Source organism: Erpetoichthys calabaricus, chromosome 5 (assembly GCF_900747795.2).
Source record: "Erpetoichthys calabaricus chromosome 5, fErpCal1.3, whole genome shotgun sequence".
NCBI lineage: Eukaryota > Metazoa > Chordata > Cladistia > Polypteriformes > Polypteridae > Erpetoichthys > Erpetoichthys calabaricus.
Window position 1 is genome coordinate 2,924,446 of NC_041398.2, and position 21,301 is coordinate 2,945,746.

Sequence of the window (21,301 nt, forward strand, 5' to 3'; positions counted from 1 at the left end):
AAAAAGGAAGACCGATCTGTTTCTTTATCACAATCTAGCTCCCTCTGACCAACAGAGGTAAGTATGTGCTACTCACGGAGTCTGGAGCTTGTCTTCCTTTGTCGTTCTGCCACCGACTGTGTGGCAGCATTACATTGCTCACAAATGTTCAGTACTTCATCCCACAAGTTATCAAAAAAGGACTCCTGCCTGAAATCTGTCAAAGTATGAACTAAACCTTCTGCTAAATCAGCCGCTCTTGAGAGGTCAACAGTTGATGACTGCAGCATATCAGACAGAAGCTTTGTTTCCCCAAACAATTTAAGGAGCATAACTAGATGCACAACAAATTCTTGGTCGATCTGGGCCAGAAGACCACGGGCCTCAGAAGATTTTTCTCCTCTGCGCTCTTGTGCCATCTCTTGCAGGATTTTTTTGAGGGCAGGTAATCTGTCCATTATGTTGTGTAGAGCTACGAATCGACATGCCCATCGTGTGTCACTCAATTGTTGGAGCTCTCTTGTGCTGCCATGCATCTCACTTTGTACAGCCAGCCATTTGGGGTGCACATATGAGCCAGATGTGAAAACATAAAGACTCTGTAACAGAGCAAAGAATTCCTCTGCTTCTGGGACTGCTTTGATTGCATCAACGAGCACTAAATTGAGATGGTGGGCACTGCAGTGGATGTAAAAGGCATATTTAGCTTTCTCTTTGATTCTATCCTGGACCCCTGAATGCTTACCACTCATTACAGCAGCGCCATCATAGGCTTGGCCTATAAGGTTGTTTTTGTAGTCTAAGCCATGGCGTTCCAATAAGTGGACGATCTTTTCAGTAAGTCCCACTGCATCTAGTCTCTCAGCAAATTCAAAATGGAGAAAACTCTCCTTGATGGTTCCATTATAATAGTACAGTACCTGAGTACAAATGAAATCTGCTCTTGTTTTGAAACATCCTTTGTCTCATTTGCTACGATGCTGAAATATTCACTATTTTTTATTTCTTCAACAATTTCAGAAGGGACCATTTCTGCCAAACAATCCAGAACCTCATTCTGAATTATCTTGCTTGTGTACTTTGCGTTGTGAATGGTTGTCAATCTGTGTTAAACTGCTGCATCATGATTTGCAACTGTTTACAAGAATTTCCCTAAAGTTGCCTTTGTTATTTGATTCCTCAGACTCATCGTGTCCTCGCTGCGCTATATTTTGTCTGGGTGTAAGCAATATCACTTCTCCAATTGTTTTAAAATATTCGCGAGTTTCTTTAACTTGTTTACTGTGTTCCTCGTTAAGGATATTTGCCAATGTTGTGTTAGTTTTCACAGCCCTCTGGTAGTCCCTCCATGCTATCATTGCTTGCTTGTGCCTGTCAGATTTTGCATGTGTTGAGACCCCCCCCTACCCTCTCAGTTGCTTTCTTCCAGTTCCTGAAGCCAGATGGTGAGTCAAATACACTGCCTGACATATTTGGTGGACTGAAATGTCTGCAGGAATGACAATATGCAGAGTCCATAATTACAGAGTATTCAACCCAAGGATGACTTTCATACCAGCTTGGCTGGAAGCTGCGTCTCCTGTCCCCCAGTAGCTCTTTTAGGGTGGATATTGACTTTTGTCGACAGTAGGGGTTGAGGGCGAATGTCGACAAAAGTCGACATCCAGGGATAGAGGGCGACAATCAGCTGTTAATGGCAATAAAACTCCCTGTCACGTCGCAGGCATTCCCTCTGTGCTTGGAGGAATGCTGGACTCGTTGACTCGGCAACTAATCCTTGCATGTGCGTGAGTTGCGAAATGTAAACAAAGGCAAGATGGCATCGACATGTCACAAGGGAGCGAAGCGAGTGCAGAAAAGAAAACACTCGGAAGACAATGCTTTGTGCATTATCGTGGAGTCGGACTCTGATTTTTCAGAATCGTATTTTATTGCCAGTGATCAGGAGATCGAACAAGAGAGTGTGAAGCCGACATCAGCTGATCGGACACCAGCCGATGCCACGCCAGCTGATCCGCTGCCAGATGAGCGCATTCGCGTAGCCGATGCATCTACGGCAAGGTTCGCGTGGGAGGAATACACAGACATTGATCCGTGGGAGCCGAACTGGCTACCGGACTTCACAAGACGGCATGGCTTGCTGTTGGACATGACAGATCACCAGCTGCTGTACTTCAGGCTGCTCTCTCCTGATGCTGCTTTTCAGCTACTGTCAGACGAGACAAACAGGTAGGCAGAGAAATTTTTTGAATCGCGGGCTGCGCTTGCATCGCATTCTCGTTTTTCAAAGTGGAAACCCACAACGAAAGACGAGATGAAGCGCGCTGTGGCATTACAAATAGAGATGGGACAGAACTGGTGATATAACTTCAGAGAGCATTGGTCCAAACGTGCTTTGTCCCCTGGTGGCTTTGGACAGGTTATGCAGCGTGATGATAGGTACGTGATGCTGCAAAGTTTTATTCACTTCTGTGATAACCAGAAGCAAATCCCATGGGGTGAGCCAGGCTCTAACGCCATGTATAAAGTTCAGCCCCTGCTTGACATTGTGGAACCAACATAGAAACAATTTTATCAGCCTGGCTGGGACTTGTCTGTGTACGAATCTATGATAAAATAAAAGGGACACCTCTTTTTCTGAAAATATATGCCAGACAAGCCCACAAAGTATGGCATAAAGGATTTTGTACTGGCAGAAGCAAACACTGGTTTCTGCCTGAAAGTAATTACATATACAGGAAAGTATTTCTTTCAAAGAGAGAGAACTGTCCCTTGACAAGCCAGGTTGTGCTGGAGCTGCTTCAGGACTATGAACATTTGGGTCATGTTGTGTCCATTTGGACAATTTTTATACATGCCCAGAATTGTGGGACAGTGAGGGTGAACAGGAGACACATGGCTTCACAGTTGAAGCCAGACAGGCTGAAGAGGAAAAGAGGTGACAATACGGTTTTCATACGGGCAGAAAACTTGGTGGCAGTGGCATGGCACGATGGCAAACGGGTGACTTGTCTCTCTACAGTACACACTAACAACATATGTGAGAAAGTGCAGCAACAGACAATTGAAAAATAGGCACCAAAGCAACACGTATTGTAAGGAGTGCAATGTGGCAATGACTGAAATTGGCTGCTTTGAGTGAGATCAGACTGTGCTGTGTAAAATGTATGTGATATGTATGTGAAATCAGAGAGAATTCAGGCTCATGCAACATGCAAGACAGTAACATTTGTCAAAAGGAATTATTTTTTGTTGATTTCAATTGCTTTGTGTTCTTTTTTTAAAAAAAAGTTAGTTTTTGGAAAAATATTCAGCCCTGGGAGAAAAGAAACAAAAAAAAAATTAGCCCTAAAAGAGTTAATGTGGTCGGAAATGTCTTCAAATTGGGCTGCACTGGTGGATCATCCTTGCACTTGCTGATATCTGAAGTAGAGTAAACATGAGGGTGTAACTGAGAACAATATTAATTGATCATCATTAACTTATTACTTTATTTTTTCATTATTATCAATTAAATTTAGATCAATAGTCAACACACTTCACAGTGTATGAATTGTAATCACATGACACTCACAGACACACAGGTTTGTTCGACATCACAAACCTGATGGTACTGTACATGGTGCGCATGATGGATGTCCACTGGTTGTCCCTCTTTCTGTTCCTCACTCTCTCCCTCACAGCCTGTGTCTTCCTCCTCACTCTCAGGACTGACAGTCTCTGTTTCTGGTGCCAGTGTCCCTCAGGGTCACGTGACGTTTGAAATGAGCCTCTGTCGTGGTGTGTAAAGTCTGTAAATTGTGTTCTATATCTTCATGATATTTAGCTCAAGACTAAACAGATGACCTTAAACACAGGGCACTGCCATGGACAGTCAACATCAAAGTCAGTCTGTTCTCCTGAATTGTACCCATCACAGTGCCATCTGTGTGAGCTGAGCAGGAATTCAGGAGACCCTCCAGCTGTATTGATGATCTGATCGCCTGTGGAGTGAAAGGCACCAGGACTACATTGGTGTACAGCTTGGGAGATGAAGACATGCTGTGGTCCAAGCTGTAGCTGATTACTTTACAACCTGTGAACAGAAGGAGATGCTATGGGACTGGAAATTACAGCTTGAGACAGAAGATAGTTAAAGCATTAGAAACTTTATTACTTTAAAAAACGGAGGTAACTCAAACAAGATTAAAGGGTCTGAGCAAATTCATCCATCATATTGACAGCCAGCCAGTCAGGTGTATTTTACAATCACATGTTGGGAAACTCCCATTGAATTTTATAATAAATAAAAGGCGTAAGCCATCAGATGACATCCCAGAGACGGTACAAGTTCATTGCTACCCAGGTAAGGCCCCATCTCCAAAGCTCAGAAACAAAAAAATTTCCCCTCGTTGTCAGTGGCACCTCCTGGTAGTTGGCACTGCACTGTGGATTTGATTTGTCTTCTCCATTTTTTCATTATTACATTGAACTTTTTCAGTTGTGTTCTGTGGCTGAAGTTGTTATCACCGCACAGTACTGTTGCTACCTCATTCTGTTGTCTGGTGTTTGTATTGTTCACCATCTTATGTCACAGCACTGGTGCAGAGATGATCAGTCTCTGTATGGCTAACAACCCTGGCAGTACAGTTTCTGAGTCCCTAATGAAATCTTACGTGTTGCTGAAGACGGCAGGAGGACCACTTTCAACATTCAGAACAATGAAGACCACCTCTGTCTGAAAAGCATTAACCACATTTAGGACAACAATGAAGTTCTTGAAGAAGATTCTTGCTGTTTGTGAAATATGTGTTGTACTCCAATGAGTCCATTCCAGTGTGAGTTCACATGTGGCTCTGAGGTTACCTTACCTCTACGATCTGTTTGCCACCTTCAGTGTTTTCTTCACTATTCTTATGTGCTTATTAACTACTTTCAACTGGACTCCTTTACCGCATTCAAAAGATTTTTCTTCTTTTTTTTTTTGCCTGAAGATCCAATGGGAAGATCATTTGACATTTCTGGGACAGGCTTTACTCCAATATGGCTTTGTGTCTGAAAACTTTTTCTGGAAGAGTACCCTTTACCACATTCAGAACAGGTGTACTGCTTCTCTCCAGTGTGGATCCTTCTGTGGCACCTAAGTGCGCTTGGACATCAGAATCATTTGCCACACTCTGGCCAGCAAAAAGTTTTCTATCCAGAGTAAATTCTCATGTGATCTTTAGGAGTCGTGCTGTCTGAGAAAAGCTTGCCACAGTCACAACAGCGTTGTTTCTTACCAGAATGAATTATTTTATGATTGTGAAGAGAACTGTTATAGGAGAATCACATTCCACATTCAGTACAACTGTAAGCCTTCTCTCCAGTATGACGTCTCCTATGATTCTAAAGTGAACTGACAAGTAAGAATTGTTTGCCACATTCCAAGCAATGGTGAGGTTTCTGTCCGGTGTGATGTCTGATGTGGCACTGAAGTGTGCTTAAATATAAGAATAGTTTCTCACATTCAGAACAGCAATGAGATTTTTCTTCAGTATGGATTTTGGCATGTGGATAAAGACCTTTCTGGATTGTATAACATTTGCCACATTCAGAACATACAAACTGCATTTTTGCTTTCGTGGGAGTTTGTCTGTTTACTTGAAAACAGCAAATGTTTAAAACCTTTTTACACATTGAGAACATCAATATGGCTTCTCTCCAGCATCAATTTCTGTGTGCCTTTAAAAACTGCATTTGTCAGAAAATTGTTCGGTACATTCTGAACAGCTATCAGGTTTTTCTCCTCTGTGGATTATTCTGTGCCTCTGAATATGGCTGATACATGAGAACAACTTACCACATTCTGGACAGCAATGAGGTTTTTCTCCTGTGTGGCTTCTTCTGTGCCTCTGAAGATAGCTTATACATGAGAACAACTTTCCACAATCTGGACAGCAATGAGGTTTTTCTCCTGTGTGGATTCTTCTGTGCCTCTGAAGATAGCTTATACATGAGAACGACTTTCCACAATCTGGACAGCAATGAGGTTTTTCTCCTGTGTGGATTCTTATGTGGTTCTGAAGATTTCTTTTGTTTGTGAACAACGTACCACAATCTGGACAGCAATAAGGTTTTTCACCTGTGTGAATTCTTCTGTGCGTCTGAAGATTGCTTATACGTGAGAACAACTTTCCACATCCTGGACAGCAATGAGGTTTTTCTCCGGTGTGGATTCTTATGTGGTTCTGAAGATTGCTTCTGCTTAAAAACAACGTACCACATTCTGGACAGCAATGAGGTTTTTCTCCTGTGTGTATTCTTCTGTGGTTCTGAAGACTGCTTCTCCTTAAGAACGATTTTCCACATTCTGGACAGTAATGAGGTTTTTCACCTGTGTGGATTCTTCTGTGACTTTGAAAACTGCTACTCCTTGAGAATGACTTACCACATTCATGACAACAATATGGTTTATCTCCAGTGTGAATTTTCATATGCTTATTAAGATCACTTTTTTGTGTGAATTGTTTGCCACATTCCAAACATTTTTTTCCAGTGTGAATTTGGATTTCTTTCTCCACTTGCTGTCGATCAGTTTTAATGGCTTCCGTTTGTGTTACTCCAGTAGCAGGGAGAGAACTACACTGCAAAATGGCTGTCAGGTCCTCTGATCCTCTTGCTGATTTCTTCATACCTTTCTCTTTGTATTGAGGACAGGGCTGACCAAATGAAGGTGGAGAGAAGTTGACATTCTCCTGTAAATCTGAAATAACAAAAATATTTTAACTATTATTATAATTATTATTTTCCTGACATGTTCATCCAAGGCGACTTACAACATCTGAGACACAATTGGTTACATTTCTCTTTTTCTTCCAACTGGAGCACAGACAGGTCACGTGACTTGCTCATGGTCACATGGTGTCAATAGCTGAATTTGAACCTGCAACTTCAGGGTTTGATGTCCAAACTCCTAACTACTACTCTCCTTTAAAAATAAATGAAACAGTACAAGTAAAGTGGTGGCACACTGGATGAAGTTCCTTCCTCACACTGAGGTGCCATTTATGGTCTGGCCACTCCGTGTCTGGTCTTTACATGTTCTGCTGCTGTCTGTTCAATTTCTCCACCTTTCTCTCATATGTGAAAGACAGGCCTGATCAGATCAATCGATCACAAATGAAAGTCAGTCAATTTTAACTCCAAATGACTTGACCGATGATCAGCAAATTAGTGGATCTTAACATCTGATCTTGAATGATAAAAAGCATGCAAGACAAAGTTCCAACATTACCAAAGTACAGAAACACGTCCTCGCCGGTCTAACAATTTATTGCCTTCCTACAAGAGATAACAAATTTGTGGTTTGTAAAATACGTGGAAAAAGAAGTCAGTGATGGAGGATTCTCTGCTAACACTTCCAACAATACAAACCTTATTCACCATCTGAGAAGTCAACACAAAAGGGACTGGTGTGAAGAACGAGATGTTCAAAGGCTGGGGCAACCAGCAAGCTTAGTCTAGCTCAGTCACCTACTCTCACTCGGCCTCCAATAATGGCAGCACTTAGAAAACTCAGCCTTATAATACTGACAGCAAGAACACCAAAGACTTACTGTGACAACAAAAACAGTGGAATTCATAAGCTTGGACAACCAGTAGCTTTCAGTTCTGGAAGATGTCACCTTCTAGATCATTTAGATCCACGATTCCATCTGGCAGTGAGTGTTTGTTGACTGATTTACTGTATAATTAATTAACCAGGCATTAGATGTTTTGGCTAAAATCCCTTTGATTAGCCTTTCAGTGAATGTGTAGGTAGATGGGAGGAAAGGGATACAGAGATTTACCGAGCTGGTACATAAATATAAATCGTTATCAAATGGATGTCAATTAGATAGAAATTGTAATCAGCTCTTTTATTGGCTTGTTGGGTAGAATTGTATGAGCCTAGTTATTAGACCTAAATAAAATAATACTAATCAAGTATAATGAGCATTGAGTGTGAACAGTCACTATACAGTTACTAATTCTGTAACAGATATTATTATCATAATGATTTTTTACCCAAATTAAACAATGGTACAAAAACACGTATTTCACAGATGATTGCAAATCTCAAACACATAAACTGCTCAGTACCGGTGTCTCGACCACACAGACGCACTCAGAGCGATGGACGACAGCCATGAAGAATACATGAAGAAATTGTCAATAAAGATAAAAATGATATTTGAGTCAGCAACTTCAGAGGTGAATCTTTATCTCTGTGAACCTCATACCACAAGAGGTGCTGGGTCACTGGCTTTCTAGAGGACCAATAAAAGTCTTCGTCCTACCTGTGCCCTCCTTATACGAGTGGGGACAGCGAGGGTCTGTTCAGTACGACAGCACACGTCATGGATGACAGGAGGACCAGACTGTCCTCACAACATGCAGAGATGCTTATATTCTTAGATAAGAACCTGAAGCGTTTACCAAGACTGTCTCGTTTTCTTCTTGTCATAGCCGATGGCTACAAATATCTAATTGAACATTTTAATTGATTAGAAATATGGAGTATGATTAAGACATGCCCTTTGTTTTGTTATTATTATGGGTAAATGTTCTTTGTGTATGCTGTATGCAGTAGCACTTTATTATGGAATGCGAAGTTTATGTATGGCTAAAAATACATTATTATTTAAAAAAAAAAAAAGCTCATCTATAGCTATAAAGGAGAGTTGGGATCCGTGTGGCTGTGTTTGTGTGTTTGTGGAGGGACGGAGAGTTAAGGCGGGTGTTGGGGTCACGTGATCATCTCCCCTCCCACTCACTTCATTTCGCTCCGAGCTGAGCTCCACAGCTGACGCGGTTAGTCCTTTCTCCTTTACTGATTTACTGTTTAGTAGACGCGGTACTTACTGAATAGTATTTTTTCCTTTAGTGTTTCTTACTGTTTAGTAGACGCGGTGTGCTGGTGCTCCCGGCGGTGTTGCGGTTTTGTGTTACTTTCTACTTCGTTTTTGTACTTTAGTGTTTAATAATAAATAATAATAATTCATTACATTTATATAGCGCTTTTCTCAGTACTCAAAGCGCTAAAATAGTGAGTGATACTTAGCTGATAGCAGTGTAGAAGCAGCACAGCACAACGGAGCCGGTAGGACAGGCGGGTGTGGTAGTGTAGGTGAGCGGCGATAGCAAGCAGCAGGAGGAGGAAGCAGGATTTGGATGTTCCAATACACAGCCATAAACAGTAACGCTTGGTAATTTCAGGCGTGATCGCCCCGGAGCCATAAGCCATAAACCAGGTTAGTATGAACATCAGATCAGTTCCCGGTCGTAGGGTACTGTAAGATGAAACGGGAGCAGATCAGCATAGCGAATATAATCACGGAGACAGATCATCCCGAGGTGCTAGATCGCCAGGTACAAAGAAATGTTCGTAGGTTTCGTCCCGTGATCCACAGACTCCGCTGTTCCCAGTAAAGTGGAGTCTATAAAATCTGTAAATATTAAGCCAAACCCATGCAATTCGAGTCAGCTGTATCCACGAACTATACGTACAATAAACGAAATAAAACAAGTGTAAGAAAGTGCAGAATTAAGGCGAATTTTGCGAGAAGTGTTAACAGGGAGGAGCGGCAACAACAAGCGTGCACCAGCATCCCCTCTCCTGCTATAATAAAGCAGTTATAATAAAGAAGTTTAGTAGACTTTTACTTTATCTCATTTAGTGTTCTTCCCGGCGGTGTTGCCGTTTTTTAGTGTTAGTGTCTACTTAGTGTTTGTGTTTAGTGTTATTGAAGGAGTGATCTTACCACTGTCAGATTTTGCAATGAATGAGTTGGTAAATAATGATTATTTATCAACAGATCACATGAGCAAATTCAACGAAATTTTAGCTGCGCATACAATTTTTCACCCTCAAGAGGTTTTGCTAATGTGGACTCCTGACATACCTATAATGCCCATTTCACAAAATGCAAAACATATTCAAATATTACCTTGTGCAGCGACTGAACGAGTGACTCACTGGGTGTGTACCTATTATGATGGTGCTGTAATTCATGTCTATGACAGTTTAAACGCTGATAAAAAATTCATCCTCACCGAAGAGCAGCTGCGTTTCCTTCGTGCTTTGTTTCCTTACAAACCTCCCATAGTTTATGAAGACGCACAGCAACAATTAAATCATACAGATTCTGGTGTATTCTCAATTGCATTTGCTGTGTGTATTTCTTTAGGTATTGACCCAAGTGATCAAGTTTTTACTATTTCTTCAATGCGAAATCACTTACAAATAATTTTTGTTACTCGACAATTGCTTCCATTCCCTGTCGAAAGTAGCCGACGGGCGACACCAGTTACAAGTATTCAGTGCGTTCAAAGACCTGTACGAAGTACGGCGACTAACACAGTCACTCATAAAAGGGGAGATGACTCGGTGCAGTAAATGGGGATTGAAACTACCTGGGAGGACATGCAATCAACGAGGCGATTAAACGGATCTCAAGAGACGTCTTCTAGGTTGGAAAAAAAGCGCTTGGCTGCCAAAACCACATATACAGTGGTGTGAAAAACTATTTGCCCCCTTCCTGATTTCTTATTCTTTTGCATGTTTGTCACACAAAATGTTTCTGATCATCAAACACATTTAACCATTAGTCAAATATAACACAAGTAAACACAAAATGCAGTTTTTAAATGATGATATTTATTATTTAGGGAGAAAAAAAATCCAAACATACATGGCCCTGTGTGAAAAAGTAATTGCCCCCTTGTTAAAAAATAACCTAACTGTGGTGTATCACACCTGAGTTCAATTTCCGTAGCCACCCCCAGGCCTGATTACTGCCACACCTGTTTCAATCAAGAAATCACTTAAATAGGAGCTGCCTGACACAGAGAAGTAGACCAAAAGCACCTCAAAAGCTAGACATCATGCCAAGATCCAAAGAAATTCAGGAACAAATGAGAACAGAAGTAATTGAGATCTATCAGTCTGGTAAAGGTTATAAAGCCATTTATAAAGCTTTGGGACTCCAGCGAACCACAGTGAGAGCCATTATCCACAAATGGCAAAAACATGGAACAGTGGTGAACCTTCCCAGGAGTGGCCGGCCAACCAAAATTACCCCAAGAGCGCAGAGACGACTCATCCGAGAGGTCACAAAAGACCCCAGGATAACGTCTAAAGAACTGCAGGCCTCACTTGCCTCAATTAAGGTCAGTGTTCACGACTCCACCATAAGAAAGAGACTGGGCAAAAACGGCCTGCATGGCAGATTTCCAAGACGCAAACCACTGTTAAGCAAAAAGAACATTAGGACTTGTCTCAATTTTGCTAAGAAACATCTCAATGATTGCCAAGACTTTTGGGAAAATACGTTGTGGACTGATGAGTCAAAAGTTGAACTTTTTGGAAGGCAAATGTCCCGTTACATCTGGCGTAAAAGGAACACAGCATTTCAGAAAAAGAACATCATACCAACAGTAAAATATGGTGGTGGTAGTGTGATGGTCTGGGGTTTTTTTGCTGCTTCAGGACCTGGAAGGCTTGCTGTGATAGATGGAACCATGAATTCTACTGTCTACCAAAAAATCTTGAAGGAGAATGTCCGGCCATCTGTTCGTCAACTCAAGCTGAAGCGATCTTGGGTGCTGCAACAGGACAATGACCCAAAACACACCAGCAAATCCACCTCTGAATGGCTGAAGAAAAACAAAATGAAGACTTTGGAGTGGCCTAGTCAAAGTCCTGACCTGAATCCAATAGAGATGCTATGGCATGACCTTAAAAAGGCGGTTCATGCTAGAAAACCCTCAAATAAAGCTGAATTACAACAATTTTGCAAAGATGAGTGGGCCAAAATTCCTCCAGAGCGCTGTAAAAGACTCATTGCAAGTTATCGCAAACGCTTGATTGCAGTTATTGCTGCTAAGGGTGGCCCAACCAGTTATTAGGTTCAGGGGGCAATTACTTTTTCACACAGGGCCATGTAGGTTTGGATTTTTTTTTCTCCCTAAATAATAAAAACCACCATTTACAAACTGCATTTTGTGTTTACTTGTGTTATATTTGACTAATGGTTAAATGTGTTTGATGATCAGAAACATTTTGTGTGACAAACATGCAAAAGAATAAGAAATCAGAAAGGGGGCAAATAGTTTTTCACACCACTGTATACATAAATATATACATCTATATAAATAAAAATGTAAATGTTCGTTTGTTCAAAACCTTAAATATCTGAAAGTTCTTCACAGATTGCTTTGTAATTTTGACATAACGTTGCATTCGAATACGCGCGTGTTTTTATATACATATTATATAGATGGCACACCTGTGACAGGTAAAAACATGCTTTTTTTGAAAACACAGCACCATCTGTTGGACGTAAAAGCAACACACGCCATACTAAATATTTTACGATTCTATTTCAATGTTTCGATCAAATACATTTGTAAGTACGTGAATAAAGGCAGCGACATGGCAGTTTTTGGCGTTCAACCAGAAAGAAGTGATAGGAATGCGGTCATACATATCGATGAAATCGCACAGTATTAGGCTGGAAGATACATAAGCAGCAATGAAGCTGTACGGCGAATTCTTTCATTTCCCATACATGAACGAAGTCCAGATGTTGTTCACTTAGTAGTACATCTAGAAAATGGACAACGCGTTTATTTCACAGCTGCAAATGTGCAACAAATAGCCCTGAATCCACCGGCTACAATGTTAACTGCTTTCTTTACGTTATGTCAAAATGACGCGTTTGTGAAAACACTGCTGTATTCGGAAGTGCCTACGTATTACACATGGAATGCGAGTAGAAAATCATTTGAACAACACAAACGAGGAGAGCGAGTCAACGGACAACCTGGCATATTCAAAGAAACTACGATAGGCAGACTGTACACCGTGCATCCCAATCAAGATGAATGCTTCTTTGTTCACATGCTGTTGGTAAATGTGCCCGGTCCAACGTCTTTCCTGCAATTGAGAATTGTCAATGGCGTTACACATGCCACTTTCCGAAGTACATGTCAAGCTCTGAATTTATTGGAGAACGACCGACACTGGGATGTGTACATTAATGACGCGTGAAACACGTCACATCCAAATCAAATTCGTGCATTGTTTGCAATCATATTGACCGCCTGCTCTCCTTCATCTCCAACACAGTTATGGGAGAAATATAAATCGCACATGGCTGAAGATATTTCCCGTTGAATATGCAAGTAAAATTCAAATATAAACATGGATTTCACAGCAGAAATCTACAACTAAGTATTGATAATGATTGAAGATTTGTGCTTAGAAATCGTGAACAAAGTTCTCAATCAATTGGGAATGCCATCACCGAATCGATCTGCTGCTGCTTCGTTCGATGTAGAATTGCGTCGTGAACAAAATTACAACACGGGTGATCTTTTGTCGTATGTGCAATCAAATATTCCTAAGCTAACGCTTCAGCAAAAAGGCATTTACGATCAAATAATGCAAACTGTCAATAACGGGGTTGGAGAAATCTGGAAACTGGGAACGGAAAGGTGCCGGTTGATCAGACCTCAGGACGAATTTCATTGCCTCATAACTTCTGTAATTTAGTGACTTCAAAAGAAGAATTGGTTAAAAAATTATTTCCCAATATTCAAACCAATTATAAGAATCACGATTGGCTGAGTGAACGAGCTATTCTTGCGGCCAAAAACAAAGACGTCTATGAACTTAACAGTATTATTCAGTCTAACATTCTGCACAGACAATGGAACAACAAAAAATATTGTATACCCACAAGCATTGTGAAATTAAACATATTAGAAACGTGCGCTTTCTCTTTTCTTTCTTTTCCATTTAACCAGACTGAGCCACAGCAACTCATGGCCGGGTACAGCTATATATATATATAAAATATACACTATATATACACATACACACACACACACATATATATATCTATCCATCCATCCATTTTCCAACCCGCCAAATCCAAACACAGGGTCACAGGGGTCTGCTGGAGCAAATCCCAGCCAACACAGGGCACAAGGCAGGAACCAATCCCGGGCAGGGTGCCAACCCACCGCAGGACACACACAAACACACCCACACACATATATACATATAAATCTATACTAATAAAAGGCAAAGCCCTCACTGACTCACTTATCACTAACTCTCCAACTTCCCGTGTAGGTAGAAGGCTGAAATTTGTCAGGCTCTTTCCTTACAGCTTACTTACAAAAGTTAATCAGGTTTCATTTCGAAATTCTACACGTTACGGTCATAACAGTTGGCAACGTCCGCCATGTTAAACTTTCTTATTTATGGCCCCATCTTCACGAAATTTGGTAGGCGGCTTCCCTGCGCTAACCGAAAACTATGTACGTACTTATTTCGGTGGTATGACACCACTGTCGGCCGCCATATTGAACTTTCCAACGGTCTTTGTTACTTAATGGGCCCATCTTCAAGAAATTTGGTACGCGGGTTCCCAACGCTAACTGAATCCTACTTACGTACATATATACGTCCATAGCCTGCAGCTCGGTCCACACTCTGAATCCTCCAGGCACTCCTGAGCATAATCTAATTTTGAAGGTTGGGGCACCAATAATGTTACTGAGAAACTTACAGCCACCAAAACTTTGTAATGGCACGAGACTTCAGGTCACATGCCTGCAAAAGAACCTAATTGAGGTAACTATTTTTACTGGCGGTGGCTCAGCGGAGAGAGATTTTATTCCTCGCATCCCCGTTATACTCTCTGATCTCCCATTTCAATTCAAATTCCTCCAATTTCCAGTAAGGCTCTGCTTCGCAATGACAATTAATAAGTCTCAGGGACAGACCATACAAAAGGTTGGCATTGATTTCAGGCAGGACTGCTTTTCACATGGCCAACTATACGTTGCATGCTCAAGAGTAAGCTCAGCGCACAGCTTGGTCATATTACAACCGGAGGGGCAAACTGACAACGTGGTATACAAAGAGATCCGTAACAAATAATTATTGGTAAATTTTCCCTCAGTTTATTATTTAAAATTTTAAAGCAGTACTTCGCCGCTGCGAAGCGCGGGTATTTTGCTAGTTAGTATTATAGGGCGGCACGGTGGAGCAGTCAGTAGCGCTGCTGCCTCGCACTTAGGAGACCTGGGTTCGCTTCCCGGATCATCCCTGCGTGGAGTTTGCATGTTCTCCCCGTGTCCGTGTGGGTTTCCTCCGGGTGTTCCGGTTTCCTCCCACGGTCCAAAGATATGCAGGTTAGGTGCATTGTTGATTCAAAATTGTACTTGGTGTATGGATGTGTGTGTGTGTGTGTGTGCCCTGCAGCGGGCTCGTGCCCTGCCCAGGGTTTGTTTCCTGCCTTGTGCCATGTGTTGGCTGGGACTGGTTCCAGCAGACCTCCGTGACCCTGTAGTTAGAATATAGCGGAGTGGATAATGGATGGATGGTATTATTATTATTGATATCAGCAGGTCCTAATGGAATGGAATAGGTGATCATTATCAGCTCTAAAGACTCCGATCAGAGCTTTCCTACCCAATAATGTGTCTGAGTTTGGGTTTTCTGTTCTTAATTGTAATGTATGTGATGATATTTACATCCTCTAGAACCCAATATGGACTAAAAATAAACATACAAATGTATCTGTTTGTGTTAGGGGAACACAGTGTTTAGCACAGCTGCTTTATTGTTCAGGTGTCCTGGGGTCAAATCCTGCCCACAGTTGTTCCATACTGGGGCTCTGAATGGTGTTTCTGGTCATTCTGGTACTTCCCCTCATCCCCTAAAACATGCAGGTGAAGTGGAATGGGACTCCAAATTGACCCGATGTGACTGTGGGAGACAGAAGGGCCCAAGATCATCTCCAAATGAATATTTCACACCACTGCCAACTTGTCCAGGCCATGCTGCCCCAGCAAGTTCAGGCTGAGAGCAGAACACAAGATGCTGACAGAAGACCCTGAGACCCCCTGAATGTTATCATGGCTCGTACAGGTAGCTCTTGTCACTGTTAACGTCAAAGTGCATGAGATTACCATTAGAAAGATGAGGCACATATTAGGTGGGCACTGGCTTGAGCAAATTCACTCTTATTGAGTGCACAGGGGTGAGGATTTTATTTTATTTATTACTTTGTGTGGACATTTCTGCTTTAGCTGCCACACAATTTAAGAAATATACATGTCTTTACCAAATTATGACTTTTGATATTCTCATTGTACATAATGCACTGTTGGCCTAACATACGTCACAGCTTCAGTCAAAACTTCATGATGTTCAAGTCATGCGCTGAACACTTAAGATTTTTTCTTATTCACCCAAGTTTTTCTAATTTATCATTTATTAGGTAACCTATTGTTTGTTATCATGCACCTGAGCAGCTGGTCTTTATCCAAGTTCAATTAATCGTGTTTTCAACTCTCATTTCAATCGTCTAAATTCATCAAAGCACCCACCATTAGAATTTATAAACACTCTCTTTCTTTTATATTTAATCACATTACTCACTTATTCCAACACTCCCAGGTGACTCTTCTCCTTTTCTCTCATTTCCCTCGGTGATTTTCTCTTCAGACTCTGATAACTCTAGTTCCAGCTCTGCAGAATTCTCCTGCATAACCAGTCGTCCCGTATTAGTGGACCAGGGCTGTAAACTGGATGGAGATTCTTCACAGGCATCTTGTTTGAAAATGTCCTCAGTTTCATGCTTTTGAAGTTCAAGACCAACGGAGAAATCATTCAAATCCTCAGCTTTAATGACAGCAGTCACCCCCTTGCACTCCTCCTCCTCTTTAAAAACTGAAATTCTTTCTTCGTGATCCTCCAGCTTCACACACACATCCTCTGGTGTGAGCCACTCACAGTCCTCTTCTTTAATGTCCACTGCTCTTTCATCCAAATCATCTTCTTTGGCAGAGGCCATGCTCTGTGGGAAACTCTTCTCTCTCTTTAAGTGTCTGTCCTTCTCTTCTCAGATTCACTTCTCACATGGACAGCCCTAAGCTGGAGGCCATTAGACACCTCAGTGTATGGCCGTGTGAAATGGGAAAGCCCTGTGAAAATAAAAGTGGAAGAATTAACTTCATAAAGTCAGGAAAGATAATGAGCACACTTCAGGGTCACAGTGCTCTCCATGAGGTTTGGTTCAAAGTCACATTTTTCTTGATTTCCTCCCCTGCCTTACAGTTTAAAATTTCAAATCAAACAATTCAGATGTGATCAAAGTGCACTGCAGACCTTCATTAAAGGGGATTTGCATACATTTCAGTCCCACCATGTGGATATGACTAAACTTCATCTACACGGCACCATCATGTTTGGACACAGCAATGGCAGGTCTATTAAAGCCATCATATTTAGGGCTTTGTTGGATATAGACTGACATGAACGTCAAACAGGAGTACGAGGTCTTCACATCATTGACACATTCACACATTTCACTGCAGGAAGTGTTGTAAAGACAAAGAGACCATCAGAAATTGTGAGACAATTCATTCATTCGTTCTCAGATAAGAGTACATGGAGCTCCTCAGAAACTACTTGGTGATAACGGTGGGGAATCAGAGACATGGCAGAGAATTTTAACATTGAAACAAAGACCACCACTGCATACAGTCCCTGGGGTAATGGACTACCTGAGAGACAATCAGACACTCACAGAAATTATACAGAAAGTGATAAAGAATACTGGATGTGACTGGTTAGTGCCAGATTAGTGCCACGGGGCACTAATGGTAAAGAATACCATGCACAATATTTATGGGTACAGCTCATATCAGCTGGTGTTTGGCTGAAATCCAAATCTTCCTTGTGTTCTCGTGGACAGACCACCCGCCCTAGAAGGCACCACTAGGAGTGTGTCAGTGGAGCACATAATCCAGCACTGCACACTCCAAGAAGAGCATTTACTGAAGTCGAGTGTTCAGACTGAATACGGAGAGCACTCCAGAGACAGGTGAATTCTGAAAATGATAAATCTGAGACAAAGTGGACATTGGACAGGATGGAGTTGTGAAATGTGTCAGACGTGGAGGTGCTCTTGGAAGGGCCCACCATTCTAGAATACGTAAAGTCAATGGTAAAGGTGACAATCGACATACCACCAGTAGTGAGAAAGATGAAGAGAGAGATTTATCTAACACTACATCAGATAATGAAGACACTGGAGATGAGAAGGAGACTCTAAACTCTTCAGTCCCAGTACAAGATGTCGATATTGGCGTTGAGCAAACTCACAGGTTAAGACAGAGTCATTGTGTTTGTCTAAAAAAGGGGAAAACTGTGAGATATGTGGACAGAGATGGTGGCATACAGATAAAGAATTAGATTTGGGCTGGCAAAGCAGAACTTGGTATAATTTAGAGTTTACTGATCCTGACAGCATTGCTGACACAGAAGGGTCTGTTGACACATCAAGTGAGGATAATCTGCAAGTTGAACCAGAAACAAATGAAGTGCAACTATGGGATTTGTGTGTGGAAATCACGGAGATATCAGCTGAGTCAGCAAAGCAGAAAGAGATAAGCAGCTGAGAAAGAAATGGAGCATCTGAGGAGGTGGAAAACCACAAGATGGATATGCCCTTTAAAAAGAGACTTCAGCAGGAATCGTACCTAAAGACCACCTAGTGGCACGAGGGTCTGAGGGGCAAGATAGGAGTGGGCTCAACAGGGATTCACCAACATGGGCATCAGAATCGGCTCACCAAGGTCCCTGAGGCGGCACTGCCACTTTAAACAATGAGGACAGACAGTTGAGCTCCAGCCCATAATAGTCGAGTCGCGGCTCTACTGAGCTCTGCAGCTTTCACATTTTGATGGCTTCATATGGTTGGATGAAAACAGCCCTGATGGGCTCACCACTACCCTGGCTTGAGTCCTGTTCTTCATTTAACACGGCCATGTCTAGTAAGCTAAAGTATAAAAGTGTACAGAAATACTGAGAGTAGTTGGAAATGATAAAAGACATTAAATAAAACAATACTGGCTCAAATATCACAAAACTGTACTGGTAATGCCATGCCAGCTGTAGATTTTACTGTATCCCCCCAGCAGCACTAGCTTGTGTAATGTTTGTATTTTTATTTCCCATTAAACAAATCAATGTCTCCCTGTTACAGTGAAACCGCACGAGCATCATTCCAGATAAGAAAATACCAAAAAATGAAATCATTTAAATTATTTCTAACAGGTCTCAGTATGAGAAAAACTGGTGGAAATGAAACCTGAATGCGCCCTGTAAAGTTACATCGTGCGACTCCACATTAACAAAGTTTGCCGATGACGGCTTTAGAGGAAAAAAAAAAAACAAAAAAAAACCACAAAAAACACGCAGAGCTCGAGAAAAATCAGGAGTAGCATCCACTTGCAGAGCCACAGCACCACACGTCACCGCAGTTGTAGACCTGCAGTTACAGACCCAGAAGTGACGTCACTGTTGTTTCAGGATTGACTTCGTAAAATTACTTTTGGAAGGTTTCAGCAGGTCTTGGCAAAGCCTGGAAAGTAACATTGGGTCAAGGACCCGTTCAGAAATTAAGTGATAAAAATGAGAAGGAAAAACAGTACAGTACATCAAACCAAATAATATGCATCATTGTGAAGTTCAGAGGGTTTCTGCCCTCACGTCGTGTCACACATCAAACTAAACAATACGGATCGTTTCTGTGAAATACACCATTAACATTTACGTTGTGTTCGGGTCTGTGGGAACCATTTAACATGTCGACAAAATTAAAATTATCAAGATCTGTGTTAATTGAAAATAGTTTTTTAGTTTACTTTCATGAAATGAAATATACAATATAATTACAATGTTTACACCAAGTTAGAGTTTAGTAATAAAAGTGATTACTTTTTTTAAAATGTAATTTGCATGTGTGCAATATTGTTCTAAACCAATTTAGAATAAAAATTTAAGCCAAATTAATATTTTTAAACATGTATGTGAAGAAAACGGCAATACATATTCTACACTGAATTATGCTATATATTAATTGCCTTATATAGAACTGCTCTAATTTTTGTCACTTATTATTATAAACAATGGGCCATCAAAAGAAAAAAAATAAAAATACGAATAAGAACACAATTTATTTATGTAGCACCCTGCTTATGCCCAAAATTCAGAAAGAACAACAGGACCGATATAACATTGGCTACAAATATTATCTTTACTAAATAAAGATAAATACAGGATATACAAAACATTCAAGTAGAATAAAAGACAATAATGCAGACTAATATACAACATATAATAATACAAAAAAATTTTAAACAAATAGCATAAATTGTAATTAAAATTCAAACTCTAAGTATCTGGACAGATAGAGGGGGTAAACTGACAGAAGGGGCAGAATGTCAGGACATCTCCTGGACCCTGTGATCATCAAAGGTGACTGTGCAGAGGGTGCAGACCTATAAATACCTGGGAGTGCAGCTGGATGATAAATTAGACTGGACTGCCAATACTGATGCTCTGTGTAAGAGACGACAGAGCCGGCTATACTTTCTTAGAAGGCTGGAGTCCTTCAACATCTGCAATAAGTCTGAAGTTCTATCAGATGGTTGTGGTGAGTGCCTTCTTATACGCGATGGTGTGCTGAGGAGGCAGCATAAAGAAGAGGGACGCCTCACGCCTGGAGAAACTGGTGAGGAAGGCAGGCTCTATTGTAGGCATGGAACTGGACAGTCTGACATCTGTGGCAAAACGACGGGTGCTGAGCAGACTCCTGTCAATCATGGAGAATCCACTGCATCCACTGAACAGTGTCATCTCCAGACAGAGGAGCAGCTTCAGCGACAGACTGCTGTCACCGTCCTGCTCCACTGACAGACTGAGGAGATCGTTCCTCCCCCAAACTATGCGACTCTTCAATTCCTCCCTTTGGGGGGGGGGTGGGGGGGGGTAGGAACGTTAACATTATTCAAAGATATTGTCTGTTATACCTGTATTATTATCATTCTTTAATTTAATATTGTTTTTTGTATCAGTATGCTGCTGTTGGAGTATGTGAATTTACCCTTGGGATTAATAAAGTATCTATTTATCTAAACAGACCTGTCATTCTGCCCCTTCTTTCAGTTTCCTCCCTCTATCTGTTGTGATGGATGGCCGGCTAAATATTCCAGCTCTCACCTCCAGACCGCCAGGTGGAGCTCTCCCGACAGCATGGACATTCCCCGAATTCCAGCAGGGCCTCATGGACTTTGTAGTTTGTATGCACAGCCCTGCTGGATACCATGGGAGCCACCAGGAGTCGCTGTAGGGCGGCTGTCGGACTGTTATGTGCACTATAACCTAGAAGTATGTCCTGGTCACATGAACAGGAGAAACGACGTGCTTCCAGGTTGAAAACAAGGACTTTGA

General features: G+C 41.5%; 3 protein-coding genes across 6 annotated transcripts in view; all 3 read right to left on the bottom strand.

The window, feature by feature from the left end:
- Positions 1 to 4,444: 4,444 nt before the first annotated feature.
- The window catches only part of LOC114652525 (zinc finger protein 501-like), a 312,019-nt gene continuing 295,162 nt past the window's right edge, over positions 4,445 to 21,301 (bottom strand). Inside the window, exon 4 of one of the 2 annotated variants that reach the window (XM_051927947.1) lies at positions 4,445 to 5,272. The gene's annotated coding sequence lies outside the window, so the exon portion shown is untranslated. The remainder of the gene's footprint in view (positions 5,273 to 21,301) is intronic. The other variant, XM_028802902.2, reaches the window with a different exon arrangement.
- LOC114652425 (zinc finger protein 883-like) overlaps positions 4,445 to 21,301 on the bottom strand; it is a 281,535-nt gene continuing 264,678 nt past the window's right edge. The window contains exon 4 of the mRNA XM_051927846.1: positions 4,445 to 4,543. The gene's annotated coding sequence lies outside the window, so the exon portion shown is untranslated. The remainder of the gene's footprint in view (positions 4,544 to 21,301) is intronic.
- The window catches only part of LOC114652531 (zinc finger protein OZF-like), a 42,584-nt gene continuing 25,727 nt past the window's right edge, over positions 4,445 to 21,301 (bottom strand). For 2 of the 3 annotated variants that reach the window (XM_051927961.1, XM_051927960.1), the window contains 2 exons: positions 16,442 to 16,775; positions 4,445 to 6,703 (listed from right to left, as the gene is read on the bottom strand). In XM_051927961.1, the coding sequence (XP_051783921.1) occupies positions 5,685 to 6,703; positions 16,442 to 16,775 (1,353 nt within the window). In that variant the 3' untranslated portion in view covers positions 4,445 to 5,684. Of the gene's footprint in view, positions 6,704 to 16,441; positions 16,987 to 21,301 lie in introns of all 3 variants that reach the window. The other variant, XM_028802920.2, reaches the window with a different exon arrangement.